The 15811-nt window shown below is 44.9% G+C and overlaps 1 protein-coding gene across 1 annotated transcript in view; it reads right to left on the bottom strand.

Moving 5' to 3' along the window:
- T265_07121 (hypothetical protein) overlaps positions 1–15087 on the bottom strand; it is a gene marked incomplete at both ends in the record, with an annotated part of 54521 nt that extends 39434 nt beyond the window's left edge. Inside the window, 7 exons of the mRNA XM_009172564.1 lie at positions 1998–2206; positions 5996–6175; positions 8889–9026; positions 12308–12409; positions 13954–14125; positions 14750–14898; positions 14947–15087. Coding sequence (XP_009170828.1) covers positions 1998–2206; positions 5996–6175; positions 8889–9026; positions 12308–12409; positions 13954–14125; positions 14750–14898; positions 14947–15087 — 1091 coding nt within the window. The remainder of the gene's footprint in view (positions 1–1997; positions 2207–5995; positions 6176–8888; positions 9027–12307; positions 12410–13953; positions 14126–14749; positions 14899–14946) is intronic.
- Positions 15088–15811: the final 724 nt, after the last annotated feature.

The following is a 15811-nucleotide window of genomic DNA, read 5'->3' as shown; positions in this document are numbered from 1 at the left end:
TTGGGCATGGAAAACAGCACTCTCTTCGGTAAACGATGGTTCGGCATACGTAACACATGTCGCAACCAACGCAGCTTCTGGTGCTGGACACATTCTTCAATGGAAGTACCAGTTACAACCGAAAACGCGCTTTCGTGTGCCCGATGAAGGTAGGGCAAATTCGGATTTGGCATTAATGGCCATTTTGATTTCATGCACACGGTCGCACTACACCGTTGCTGACATGCTCTCTCACACAGACGGGCGCAGAGATTCACATACGTCAATGGTTTCCTCGTGTTGTCCTAATTCATCGCGATTCCAATCTACAGCCCGTGATCGGATTCACTGCGGCGCGTCAATAATAACATCAGTGGTGAACACAGGTAGGTGTTTCACGGCGGTGTGGCCGGACATTGTGTCCAATATCTCCAATGTGTCAGACCGTCTTGACTTTTTCCATTCGACAAATTATTTCGTTGTCCACTAGCTTAGCACACCTGTCGTATCGACTCGCCAACAGGAGGCGGTGCTACCCGGATATGAAACAATGAATCGTTTAAGGTCGCCGATCAAAAACGTAATCATGTGGCACACTTATTCAAAACAATTTACGCTTCTCAAGAAGCCGACCGAAGAAAAGACTTGTCGCCTGTGGGATTTCCACTCAACACATGTCAAATGCGGTTAAGAAATATTCTGATATTTACGCCTAGCAGGAATTTTGAACAAAACTAGAACCTGGCAGATCCAGGTGGAAGCATCCTGCTAAATCTAGTGATATCAGCAAGAGCCCGCGTGAGAGGTAGACAGAAGGAACTTAGAGAATCACCTCTGGTTGCCGGGTCTTGCTTGTAGATCAACAGTTTGAAACAGTCACGCTTAAAAGGCAGCTCTTTTGATGATCCGAAATGAAACTGTCCACGCGTCCGTCACAGCTTAAAAGATCTGGTCTATAGTGCTTTATCATGGCTGGTTTCTGAAGATATGGCTCAAATGATTACTACTCAACCTGTATTAGGTAACTCAGGATGAAGCCCTGTGACAGATTGCACAACAGTTTGCACCGTTTTTGGAAAATGACACCTAGTTTGATAAGCCTGGTAGACAGCCTGCGACTGATCTCCTTAGTTCACAGCAGAGTGACTGGACTAGTGAAGTTTTTAACTACTTTCTTAGGAAGTATTCATAACATGCCTTCTGCCTCCTGTGGCCTGCCAAACAAATTAAAAACTGCATAGTACGCAGTGTCCCTTGTTCCTTACCAGGAAATTTTTCAGAAATGTTCTCCAGGACTCCTGCTTCCGCGGTCTCCCGTTTAATAGATACCGAATTTAAAAGGACCTTATGCACTTTATGTGTTGGATATGATAGATATCCAGGTCATGTGCGCATCAGACCAAAGGTCAAACAGAAGCCACTGATCCACTAGTTCGACGGGTGCGGCGTACAAGCTGGATATCCTTGGACATGACAGTGACCCGTTTGGCATGAATAGCACACAAGTTAGTGTCCTCAAAGAGACCAACCAAGCAAAAATCACTGGCTTATTGTAGAGCAGAGACGGTAGAGCTCTAAAATCTGAGGTCGCTCTTGAAGTATTGAAGGCGTTGGAAGGACAGTTTACGGATGAGCAGCTCCTTGGACTTCCGGTAACGGCGGATCGCAAGGAGAGTGACGGTCCTAGGCCTGCAGCGACGGGGTTTCTTCACACCGCCGGTGGCGGGTGCACTCTTGGGCGCAGCCTTATTCGCGAGCTGCTTCCTGGCTTCCCGCCAGTACTATCACGGACAGTCTCTTTGGTGCGTGCCATCTCTGTGAAAAATCCATGAATTTTGCATATCTGTAACACACGAACCAGATAGGTAACCCAGGCGGAAGGGAACCAGACTGAGTGACTTCACCCGTTCAACTCCCAACTCTTCCACACAACACACATTGCAGCTTTCTGGTCGGTCTGGACTATGTCACACACCCGAGTCGACACAAAACGAAAATTATAAACTGCAAAAACTCACTACTCAAACTCCGCTGCAGAGAGATGATGCCCATCAACGAGCACAGGACAACGATAGTACCGACCACGATGGTAGACAGCAATGTGATTGGAATCGGATAGGTGGATTAGTTTATCTTTTTCCACACAGGGTATACGTGTTGTGTTGAACGGGCGCTCGTACTGCCAAGAACACAGTGGTACAAGTTTGTTCACCAGAAGTGGCTCCAACTAATGAAAGGGGAACATAGAAAAACGAGCAGGTGGGGTCACACAACGAAGTAGGGATGTACAACGTTACAACACAAGTCTCTTGATGTCATTTCCATCAGTATCGCGGTATAGTTGGACTCAGTGAAACCACAGCATTCTGACTGGTACGGTGCATTGGAGTCGTCATGGGGGTTTCAACTGCGAACACAAACGGGAAGTTTGCCACTTATGCCAATCAGATTGGCATTATACGATCAAACAAGAAGTCTCGTTGGTAACGTTAATACTACAGAACAACCGACCAATCGTTCCCGTAACGCACAGAAGAATGGCACCAAGGTCCTACATTTAGTTCAGAGAGTTGAGATGAAGGGAGGGCAAACAGAAACTTAGTACGACATGACTTGGTGCTGGAACAATTTACCAGCTCACAAGACCTGCAATGTACCGGATCCAATCTGTTATAGGGGGCGACGACAGTTAGATAAAACTTACAAAAGGTGAAGATCTCCAGATCCATGGAAATATCGAAGAAAAACGGAAGCAGATGTGGCTATCTAAGCTACTTCTGTTGATGAATCCCCTTTCTGAAAGCAGCACGCCTCCACGTATCAGCTCGACTGATCTAAAACCATTCTCCACAAGCTTGCCAGTTCCACACCTATTCGATGAACACTAGCACGCTTGACGATTTCTACCACCTCGGCCACCACTCTTTATGGCGTTAACTGTTGTCCTTGTTTCAAAACCCCAACTTTTTCTAAACGTATTTTGTGTCCCGTGTCCATTGCACGTTCCGTCATTGCTGAGTCTGTCAGTGACGCTCGGTATTCATCTGCATTTTTGGCGACCTGTTCACTTTTCTCCTGTGCTGTCCGATTCTGATGCGAAGTTCCCTGGACGTTTGTCTTATATAAACCACAGTGCAGTCGTACACTTAATTTTATAGACACAGTCCCTGGTTCTGTTCACCGTGCGGCGATCCTTCAAGTAAACCAGTGCATAGGAAAAAGTGTGTTTCCCTTCTGGAAAGCTATTCTTATATTAGCCGTGTTTAGAATCCTTCGAAGAATTTCAATGTTCCTGGTTTATATGGAATAACAGCAGTCCCAATCCATTCTTTGGTGAGTTTCGCTACCAGTACTAACACCCTTCGTAATCGACGAGTAATCAAACTAAGTAGATATAAATAGCTAATAAAAATAATCGATCAGATGTAGCACCCTTTCGGTACCTAGTGCCGTGCAAATGGATGGAGGCAAGAGGGCTGGGATACTGCCAGGTTGCCCAAGTTATATGTCCACTACACCGAAGTTTTTTTCTTTAACTCTTGTCCTTGGGCAGTTGTCCGGTCAACGTCCTCAGTGCACAGGGCCCTTCCTCAGCCAAATATTGGTGAGGCAATACTAGAGAATACCGATTTTGGATGGGCTAGTTCATTATTGTAGAAGTTTCATTCCCAAAATCACCTGGCGTAACCTGAAACAGCTGATCGGATGATTCGTACAATGTTTTGTAGAAGTTGGTCGGTCTTCTGCACATGGAGGCTGGGCCTCTGAGACAGAATACTATTCAACACTATACGACGGCAAATCCTTGGTTGATCAAATGATGTCAGCTACGTGTATGTCGGATGTCCACTAAAGTTGCTCCAACCCTCTCCAATTCAACATGTGATCTCTTCCATCATCAATCATTCGGGACTTACAAAACAGTAAGCGAATTCGTCCAAAACAGCGATTGGCTGATTTCAGCACGTAATTTTAAGGTTGGATCCTACCGAGACTTGCGGCAGATTAAGCTGAACCGTGTGAAGCACCCACTGCTTCATACACCAGAGGTATTGTGCTTATATAAACGGAATGAATTCCCGGATGATAGGATGCAAATGTGTAGTACAGCCAACGTCAGGGAACGATCGGTGAAGGATACAGGCGAAGTAGGCTCATTTGCACGGGAGACTCAACCGAATCCCAGCTGAGACTTTCATCTGTGTTATTCTTCAGTTGAGCTCATCTCATAGTTCAGCGGCTACGATATTCGAGATAATGCAGTACATACTGTTGGAGAAACACCAATCATAAGGCTACTGAAAACAGGTCGTGGGTTGTTGAACAGTCTTCAGCAACCTTATGAGTAGCGCTCCTTCTAAGGGAGCTTGTATTTTAGAAGGAAATTTCATCGTTTATACTTAGATCTGTTTTTTTGAGACAGAGGTGAAATCCGGCTTGATATTCACCATTCTGTATTTTTTGGGCGTTAGTAGCGCTTATATATTCTCCTCTTCACCTTTGTTCTTTTCAGCCAGCAGCGTCACCACAAGGTCGTTTGTGAACGACAGATATTACCAGCGAAAGTATCGGAGCTGCCAATGTTTCGACACACTGTATGAGAGAATCCTTTTGTACGCAATAAAGATAATTTGCGGTTCAAGGGAGAGGGGTAACAAGAGATAATCACAACCTTTTTCGGACCAATATTTTCATATTCCCAAAAAACAGACACATGGAGGTTAGTTACTCTATCAAACGACTTTGTTAGAATAAACGATCAACTTTCATAGAGGAAACTACTCACAAGTTTGCTGAAAACTCTTCGACAGCTCACAATCAGTTTTGCCCTTCTTGGGGCTCATCAGGTAGGAGCAGACCCCGAGTTTCCGTCAAACTCATTTTCTACTTGGTCGGATCTCGATAAATACACTCATTTGCAAATCAACTTGATTTTTATGAGAGACAACTAAATGTGCTGCACACCGGCCGCCTCATGTTTCAGTTGGTACGATATTCCAGATAGCACAGTATGTCTTCATAAAGGAAACTACTTGCAAGGTTGCTGAAAATTCTTCGACAACCCCCGACCGGCTTCGCACTTTTTGTGGCTCACCAGGTAGACACAGTCCCCAAATTGATCAGAACGACCAACCTATTGCTAGCATTGGTTCACATTCTTCCAAAAGTCAACCATATTGTCATCTGAAAGGCCGCGATTTTGAATCCACCGAGTAAACTTTGACCAACTGTCATTACAGAGAATGTGGGGCTTACATTGTTTGAGAATTGAATTGTTTTCAGGAACAGAGTAATTTGTGACAAGTAGGCAAATGTGTGGCATGACACCACTAAAAAATTTCTCAGCTGTAGCACCTTTTCGGTGCCAAGTTGCCATACCAACTGAAGGAGGCGAGAGGGCTGGGATACTGTCAGGTTGCCCAAGCCTAGACAGGAGTATTCGAGATGCTGACGTTGGATTCGAACCACGGACCTTCCAGTCTGAAAGCTGGCGCCTCAACCACTTAGCTATCTTGAGCTCAAAAACACCTGTACAACGATCGCTGACCTGACACTTACCTAGAAGAGGCGTAAGGTGTGTTGTAACCAAACATTTATGCATTAATTTTAGATTACCTCTCAATAGGTGAGGAAAGATGAGCACGTGGTTTTCTGCAGAAACGTGGCAAATCACTTTATAAGGGCCATATAGCTCTCCCTCTCTGAAAAGTTCGATTCTACTGGTCTTGATCCGGGTCAATCCCCTAAGGTCGTCTTTTCAGGGAGGGGCGTTGGCGAGAGTAACTGTACTAAAAGGATACACAATGGGGATGGTCTTTGTACCGGCGTGTTAGTGAACCCATAACTTTTACGCTCGCATTTAGCTACTGAAGTGAAGAAACCAAGCTGCACGCGAAGCACACCTCAGAATGTTGACTCAAAACAGCCTCCCACAGATTGGCAAACCATTTTTCTGAGTAACAGATAGCCGAATTACAGCGCGTGAAGCAGAATGAAGCACAAAACATGGACTTACTTCTTCCCTGGTAATCTTCTCGCGCACCTTCAGAAACAAGTAGGTTAGCAGGGCGGCACGAGCGGATTGGGTGGGTCGGACCGCACGAGTGAACTTCCACTGCACACCGTAAAAGTTGCTGTTGGCCATTATCGGCTCACGGCTGGCCAGATACACGTAATCCTCCCACCAGTCAGTAACCTTGAAGAGGGAGGGAAGGTGGGAAAGGGCACGTCATCCTTAATGAACTTTTTGTGACCTTTCCGCAAAGACAAACGACCACCATAGCTTCGAATGAGCAAGAGACTTTGAAGCAAGAAAAATAACCCAGTTCTGAAAATTAGGAATCACAGAGTAACTACGGTTTTCGCATTGTCGGCGACAAAGTTTGCTGCATAGCCCTAATGTGGAAAAGAAGCAAGGAACAGACAAGGAATGGATCAGCTGATAGACTACCACAGTGACTTTGAGGTGTCTACACTTCCAACTACTCGCTCAGACAAACGTGATTAAAACTGATAGCAAGGACTCCGATGATATTGTTTGGCCAACACTCAAGTAATTTCCTTCTTACTCTTCTGCTAACGCAAATTTTATCATTCTGGAGGGAACATAAAGAACAAGGTCTTCTAAACAGACGGTGATTAGACAAACGCCGACCCCCTCCCAAGGAGGCATCTGCTGTACCGCCAACAACCAGTTTCCCGAGCAGCTCGTTACGAATTCGCTGGCCCTCCCCAACACTAGTAACAGCAACAAGGGCCTCTGATCCCCTGATTCGCAGAAACCGTACAACAATGCCCTTATTCTAGTCCGGTGCACGCGACAACTTGAGAGCCAATTATAAAATTTTTAACACCACGATTGGTGCGAATTATCCAATGCGTGATTCGGGCGTTTGAAGTGCAACTTGTTGAGCCAATACAATGGTTGAGATGTGAAGAGTGCCCCACTGCCTCTTGCGATTCCCCCTGAACTGTGTTCAAAGACGGTAAAAGTATGATTTCGCACCGTTACTTCAAAGCACCCGCAGTTTCTGTTACTCTTAAGGGAAGATCAATCTCATTTGTGTGCTTCAGACCGAGGGGCTAACCAGTTAAAATACGACCACTGAGGAGTTTACAGACAACCGCCATGTTATTTGTTTCATGACAAAGTTGAACACCACTTTTGTGAGGAAACTTTCCAAAGCCCTTTATCTGCTCTCAGTTATATCTAAGATTATGCAAATACGAGAACGATAAGGTGCTGACAAACTCCTACTAAACAAGCTTGGTTAGGATTGTTTGACCAGTTGTGTTCAGTGTGCCCTTAGAGTCAAGGGTCAGATATAGATATGGAACTTTTACGACGTCCGGGGAATTGTGAAAACGTAGTGGACAAAATCTTTGTCGGGCAGAAACTCTGCTTTTCGTTGGCAAATCAAGGTTTCGGGCGTGCGACGTCGAAGAATAAGGAACCGGTGACGCTGAGTCTTGTAACGAAGCCGGGCTGACGGCTCTGTCGTGAACATATTCACAACCAGGTATTGTTTTTTCAAAAGACCCTAATTGTAGAGCACAATCTCTTTGGTCCAGAGAGACAGACAGAAAGTAACCATGAAAGTCACTTAAATCATAAGTTCAGTAATGCACTGAAGAGGTATACTCATACTTCCTTTACTGAAGATTTTTCTGTGTCTGCAGCGCACGTTTCTGTTACACATAGACAGTCTGAGTAGAAAGAAGGTGAGAAACTGAATTGTTGCTCGAAACATTCTGTTTAATAGCCTTAGTGAATGAATCTCTGGCATGAATCTCTGAGGACCTGGTGTATTACTCGAATCGGACAAGCTGCGCACAGTTTTTTTTTACTTTTTGCGCATCTTCGGCTCTCTCAATCCACCATCATCATCATGACATCATCAGCACGGCATCCGTGTTCAAAACCGATGCTTCGCTGCTGTACAATCATAGTTTATTTGAAGGCCTTATTGTGAAGAAAAGAGTAGAGGTGGACGGGAGAGGGACTTAGTGCTAGCTTACCACAATCATTCCGAGGTACTTACACCTCCAGACACTCATTCAGTCAGTCTGAATGGAAACTGACAACAAGAATGCCACTGACATCGGTTGGAAGGCATGTCTTGCACCGCAGTGAGGATCACGCGGTCCCGATCCTGGAAGGCGAGTAGCACCGACAGCTCCCAAGCGTTTCGTAATCTCCTTCATACTCCTCTGCCAAGTCAAGGGTCACCTCTCTGTTTACGCCACTCTGAATTGGGCATGGAAAACAGTACTCCCTTCGGCAAATGATGGTTCGGCATACGCAACACATGTCGCAACCAACGCAGCTTCTGGTGCTGGACACATTTTTTAATGGAAGTGCCCGTTGCACACCCGAAGACTCGACGATCAAACATGACGAACGTGGTGGAATAGGATGTCCTGAATACACCACAGTCTCTCTCTATCTTGATGGATAGATCGTTTCCATGTGAATCTGCTTATATTTTCAAGTTAGAAGCTGAATAACCCTCCGAACACGAGAGCAAATTACCAAAAGACTACTCAGTAAAGAGCTTACAACAGCTCCCCGGTTAACTGTTATTTGATGTGTGAACACTCAATAGGAAGTAAACATATCAGTTGCCCTCGGTGTCTCATCTTTGCCAGGGGGAGTATTACTGTAAGACGCCAAGCTTCCGTAAAACATGAAATAAAAACTCCAAACAGCCATTCCGGTGTGCTGGAGAAAAAGCTGGTTCTGTTTTTATATGTCAGCTCGAAAATGGCATCGCCACCAGACGTGCGGATCACGGGCGCCATTTTTAAGATACACATCTCAGTACACATTGTCTGCTATGTGAAATCCGGCCAGCTGGGGGAACCAAGTGTGCGGTTTAATCACATCACACATTTGGGGAGCAACTTACATAATTGCTGGTGAACCAAGTTTTCATCCATAGGAAAAACTGAAGTTTTCGACCTGGTCCCTTTCGAAACTGTTCCGCCTGTCGTACTCGCTCCTCATACTCCTCGGCTGGCAGCAAGTGCCGCACCGAAAGTAAGTACTAATTGGAGGAAACCAAGATAAGCTAGTTACTGGGTGGTTTGAGGTGCAATTAAAAAAACAAAGATGACAAAATGTATTTTCCATTCCTTACCTACAATGGTCGTGTACCCTGTAGGCGCACGGGGAACCAAGGGTGTCGTCATCATCATCATCATCATCGATAGCATGACATGAGTGTTCAACACCGATGCTTCACTGCCGTACAACCAGGATTTATTTGAAAGCCATATTTTAAAGAAAAGAGTAAAGATGGACGGGGAAGGGACTTAGTGCTAGCTTAACACAATCATTCCGAGGTGCCTACACCTCCAGACATTCACTCAGGCAATCTGGATAGAAACTGAAAACAAGAACGCCACGGATATCTGTTGGCAGCCATATCTTATAGTGTCTCCAGTCAGGCACAATGAGGATCACGCGGTCCCGATCCTGGAAGGCGAGTAGCACCGACAGCACCCAAGCGTTTCGTGATCTCCTTCATACTCCTCTGCCAGGTCAAGGGTTGGACACCTCTCTGTTTACGCCACTATGCGTTGGGCGTGGAAAACAGCACTCTTCGGCAAGCGATAGTTCGGCACACGCAACACATGTCGCAACCAACGCAGCTTCTGGTGCTGGACAAATTCTTCAATGGGAGTGCCCGTTGCACAACTGAAAACGCGCTTTCTTACTGCCTCGTTACGGATTCACCGACACCAACCCACATGAGACAACGATTGTCGAACACCTAAAGACGTCTCAGTTCCGCTGCTCGAATAGGCCAAGTTTCACAGCCATACAACAAAACAGCCGATACTGTAGCACGATGCATATTACCCTTGAGATTCAAGGATAAACCACTGTGACCCAATAGGCGTCTCAAATGAGCAGGATGTGAGGAAACTTTTGTGTTGGGCATAAAATAAAAATTAGCCATCTAGCGAGAAAGCACCTCTGATTATTGAGCGTAAATCTGACATGAACACCAAGAGTATTAGAACGGTCACACCAACCACAGAAAACAAGCCTTGTTCGCTATCTTCCTTCTTAAAATAATCGTTCGGAGAAAATCTAAACCGGAAAATGCTTCCCATAGGATAGAAGTGCCTGACTAACGATAACGAAAGTCTATAGACTCAAGTTGTCTCCAGAAAGACAATGGTCTTCACATCCTAAATCTTTCGCGGGCTATTGCAGATGTTCATAGACTAGTATAAAATCCACTGGTGTTGGTTCAAATGTATGTCAGAAAAGGGGCAAAGAGAAGTGCACAACAGAACAGAGTTTAGGGATCGGCTGAATACTAGGAATAAAGACCGAATCTACATTTCACACCAAACCCCCTGAAGGGCAACCCTCCTCGTATCTTGGCATCCATCAATGCTACAATAGTCTGATTTCATTTTTGCCCAAATATCAAGAACTTGTTAAGCATAAATAACAACTTTCATGAATGGGAAGCGAACATCTGATGCTGCTATTTCAGTCTTCACGTGAACGACGTGTTCCGATTGCTGCGATCAACTTCGATTCATTTTCCATGGTTGATTCGTGAGTGTCTGATCACTACTCTAGTACCTGTATGTACAGTTATTCAAGTACTACCACTGAACAAGATGTAGCTTAGCCCAAATAGTTGATAGCCCGATAATGTGGTCCCACAACAGCAGGTGGTATTTCTAAAGCCTGTGCAAAGTGCTACTACGAGACTGAGTGGGACCAAACCCACAGGTGAACATGGGCAGCTGTATAAGTTTCGGTGGACTGACTGAAGATAAGATTATTTCTCGAATCGGAAGGCCAGAGCAGCTTTTGCCAAACTCCGACGCATATGGCGCAGACGTGACGTGAGTTTCTCTGTCATGGGAAGAGTTTACAATGATCTGGTGCGATGCGTAATGCTTTATCGATAAGAAACGTGGCCCCTATGCGCAGAGGACATACGGAAGATGTCAGTGTTTGATCATCGACGTTTCCGAAGCATTGGTTAGGTCTGGTGAGAACATCGAATTAGTAATGCTGAGGTACGCCAAATGGTCTTGAGGAGAAGGAACTCTCCCGCGATAGATGAATTACCCACACTTCGTAGGTTGCGCTGGTTGGGGCATGTACTCCACATGCCAGAAGACCGTCTGCCTCACAGAGCTCTTTTTATTCCCAGCCCTGTGATGAGTGGAAGCGACCGAGAGGTGGACAGTGTATGAACTGGTAACGAAGTACGAACACACTAGCCAGTAAACTTAGTCGGGTGGGCAACTGCCACCTTCGTGGATTGGGACCCCGGGACTTTAATTACCATTGATAAAAATGGCCCAATTGCTCAGTAAGTGGCGCTACTGCACCAAAGCTCTCACCTTCAATGCGTAGCTATCCAATTTCCGAACAAACTGAACATGCCTTCGCCTCCAGGGCTTGGTTTTATGTTCCACTCTCCCATTTTCCTTTGATCGAGATCGTAGCAGCCGGAACCAATGTGTCCACGACAAATGGATTATGACTGATAAATTCAATTCACTGATTGATAAGACATCAGTGCTAACACTGATGTTTCTGTCTTTGATGATGATGATGGTGACGATGATGATGCTTTTCGATATGTCACAGACATCTAGCCGGTGTCGTACACGATTTCTGGTTCCACCACACCTTCCCTGTTACGGACGCTGCAGCTTTACGGTAAAAGCGGTACACGTTGACATCCTCGTAACTCTCCTGATACAAATGCCACATCTTAATCCCCACCATAGCAGTTAACTTCTCTTGTTGCCTTGATTCGGACTATTCATGTCCAATCTTCAGTCAATGATATTTCACAGTGCTCACAAGATTTTCGAGTTTGTGAGACAGTACGCACTTGACATGTCAACCTTTCTATCCTATTCTTGTATTTCGCAATTGTGTCGTGTTCTCAATTTTATTATGGCAACAAGTTTGAAAATTTCGGTGCCAAAGATTGCCGCTAAGGGTGAACGCTTGAACAACTTGTTCCAACAGATACCTATCACTGGTCACCAGTCCACCTAAAGCTATGCACAATCAAGAGGGGGGGGGGGGGGGTGGCAATCACGCAGGTGGTTCATGTGTGATGACCCAGTGATGAATTTCAGTTTGCCAGCAGTTTCGTATTTGCAACTTCATGCCTAAATAAGTTGATGCTCACACAGGTCAAACCTCCCTAGATCCCAAATCAGAACAATTGGGATTAGACCATACACAAAAAACGGAATTTCTGAAAGATCAGGTTGTAGAAACGCGTGGAAAAATGTAAGGTAAAGATTACTGGATTAGTTGGGCCCTCACTCGATCAGTTGTATCCCGGAGACTCGGCAAAGGGAGATTCGGCAGAGAGTACTGGTAGCCATAAAGTCGTGGGTGTTTGGACTTGAAGAGAATTACTAGGTACTGAAGAAGAAAGAAGAAAAAACTCCAGGTAACAAAACAAAAACGAAGCTTGAGGGGAAACGTATTTCATTGAGCAGTGCGTTGCCAAAAGCAAAGTAGCCGTTCATCGCCGCGATAAGTACTGGTCAACGGTAAGGGAAAACATTGCACGGCGACTGGTCCTAATACCATGAATTGGGATTTCTTAATAGACAAAAGAGGATGACCTGTTCATCACACTTAACGCGGCTTTTACACATTCGTTTCACGAAAAACTCGGTTGCGTCCTCGACCTGACAGTGTCATTACGTTAGGCTGTAGAAGCCTTTACAACGACACAATTTTCCGTGACAACCAATGTCAATAAAGGCAGTGAGCTTGATAGTTATTAATATACAAATCTACGGATCAGGAAGTCCGTGATTCGAACCCAAATCCTGCATCTCGATTGCTCCTAGCAAGGTCTAGGTAACCTGTCAGTAGCTCAGCACCGAAATGGCGTTGCAGATAAACTATTATTATCACACTTTTAGGAAGATTTAACCATCTGTTCTTAGTCCAGTTGGACCAAAAAACGACCCCATCAAAGTAACCTTACCAGGTGGAGAGGAAACAAGGTCTAGCAATCGCCACCAGGCGAAGAGAAGTATATATACTATTCTATTTGGTTGCTGACTTGGCTATAACAATCTGCTCAGTACTGAATAGTCAGCTTGTATGTCGAAGTAGAGGCCAATTTCCTAAAATTTACGATGCATACCAAACCAAAATTCTCGAGTTTTATGACCGAGTCGAACAGATTGTCCCAAAGACAACAGCTAACACAAGATAACCCCCTCACGAAATTTAGTTCATCAACCTTTAATTACTTAGTCAAACAGTTAATTATTAATTAATTATTATTAATTATATAGTCAATCAGTCATATATTCGAAGCCTTGGAAGGAAAATGAAAGAGTAGTTGAGAGAAGGGCTTGGTGGGATATCTGCACCTCCAAGCGCTCAGTCAGGCGATTCGGACAGCATTGTCTCCAGCCAAGCATGGGGTGGTAACGAGGATCTAATCCTGGAAGGTGGACCACACCAACAACACACTCTGCTACTAAGTCACATGATATCCTTCTCGCGGCCTACGTCGTCCTGAAGAGGGCATACAGAACAACACTTGTCCCAGTGGACAATTTTTGACATGCGTAGTATATGATCGAGTCACCGTAAATTGATGTTAGTGAATGTTCTCCGCGAATAAAGCACCTGCTCTGCGCATCCAGACACCCATTTGCCAACTATGGCGTTATGAATTCATTGACTCCACTAGCACCGACAACGTTTTGAAGACATCACTGGTCAAGAACTTGAAGGTGCCTCACCTCATCTGATCACAGATGCCATGTCTCGCAACCATAAAACAGAACAGCCTGACGCAAACGGACTGCCTCTTTTAACTGCAGTGATTTTTGTACAGGAACAGACAAACCAATTGCTGGTGAAGTGGGACAATGAGGCTTAGTCATTCAAGACGATCGTGAAGTGAACAGTGACAAAATTTTACGTTCTTAACTCACCATCCACAACATGTCATACCAGTTTGTCCGTTTCCGGGATGCGTACATCCACCCTGTGTAACTGAACAAGATACGTAGCACAGCTTTATTCAACAGCGAACCGGAGAACCAAAGAAATAGGGAGAACAGCAAACATGCGGGGACGTGGTAATGGCGCGTGATGCCCATATAACTGAAATCGAAAGAAAAAAGGCGTGGAGTCATCTTGTCGGGAGTGCGCGCTGCACGAATAAATCAATTAATAATGGCGCAGAATTAAACACGTCACATCAGAAAGCTTCACAAAATCTATGTTTGACCTTCTACTGGTGTTCTTGAATTCCAAGTGACTTGTGTCCATGAAAAAAGAAACGAAAACAAAACGTTAGACGAGAGGAACACGCGAAATAGGAATAGATACTCGAAACTTGTGCTTCTTTCATCGGAACAGAACAGAAATGGCCGTTGTCCGCTAGTTAAGCCCGGAAGCATGAATTTGCGCACCTCAGTCCTTTTGTCAGCAGGCGTGTTCAGTTTATTCGGCCGTTTATGAGAGTACTAGTGACAAGCGTTTCACGAAATGAGTGATACACGCGCAGTCAAATAATTAACAGTTTTCAAACGTATTTACAAAAAACAAGCCTGTAGTGCAAGTTGTCCTGACCAGAGTCAGTTGTTCAAGCAGGTTCTTCGGTAGGGAGTCTGAAAGATACTTCTTCAGATGCAAGCGAAGCTGCTGTGTAGAACGGAGCAGTTGACATAAACACAACCTTGATCATATGAAGCTTTACTCTCAAAAATCTGAACACGGACTCACCTCTGTAAAATATCTTCCAAGTACAGTATGGGGATGCCACAGGGCGACTGCCTGTAATCCGGATGCAGATATATGCCGGCGAATACAGTGAAGGCGAAGTAAAACCAACTCGAAGGATGAAATGGGTAGACTTGGTTGTAAATTGAGTTCTATTGGGAGGGAGGGAGGAAGGGATCAAATGTTTTCAAGTTTCAAACCTTAAACCGTATTAGGCGCTTCCTTCCGGCTACTAAGCCGGACTTGATTACTGCCTCGATCGCGTGTTTGTTGATATCGAAGGCTATTCCTTCAGAGCTGACAGTAAAAGTTAAAGCAACCGCAGCATGGGCTTCCGCCATTCTTTGGCTCCCAAGTCACCGTTCAATTGGATCGCACAACGTGTTGCACTAGGACAAGGCTCACGCAGATAAGCAAACTTTGCTTGTCGAACAATGCGCCTTTAAAAAGAAAGTGGTATGAAAACAATGGGGAATTACGTGAGCGTCTACTATTCCTAACCACTGGTTTGAAATTTTGATTTGTCCAATGGATTCGACAACTTGTCAATCTCAGGTGCTACAAATGAGATAGAAAAAAGACTCGGTTAACATATGAAAGACCCGGAGACCCAGGATATGTGGTCTCACCTCGGTATCACCTTAAACTGCCTTCCCTTTCAAAAATGAATGAATCGGACGCTCACCTCCAATGGTAAACTCAACAATATCCGGCGTCAGGTAGTTTATTTGTATACTTGTGGTGGAAAATGGACTGAAATAAGTATGGCCTTTTTGGTGCTCTAAGTCCACAGTTTTTCTACACAATCTGTTCTTTCACACTTTCCTCTTGTAAAGGTTCCTTCTCATGCCTTGTGGAATTCAACTGGTACTTTTCGGTCGGCGATATCACTTCTAAAGCCCTGAAAATTGGTGTCGGCAATTGTTCTATGGTAATCCTCCTTTGGGTGTTGGATAGTGGTTCATCAAAAGTGCTTGTTGAAATCCTGGCGTAGTTCGATGGACACGTAGATAGCGGTCAATCTGGTAACGGCATGGGGGCCCACCCATTACTGAGTAGTATGGC

The sequence above is a fragment of the Opisthorchis viverrini genome (genome assembly GCF_000715545.1).
Source record: "Opisthorchis viverrini unplaced genomic scaffold opera_v5_161, whole genome shotgun sequence".
In the NCBI taxonomy this organism is placed as follows: Eukaryota; Metazoa; Platyhelminthes; class Trematoda; order Opisthorchiida; family Opisthorchiidae; genus Opisthorchis; species Opisthorchis viverrini.
Note: the sequence above shows the minus strand (reverse complement) of the source record. Positions and strands in the feature narration are given on the sequence as shown.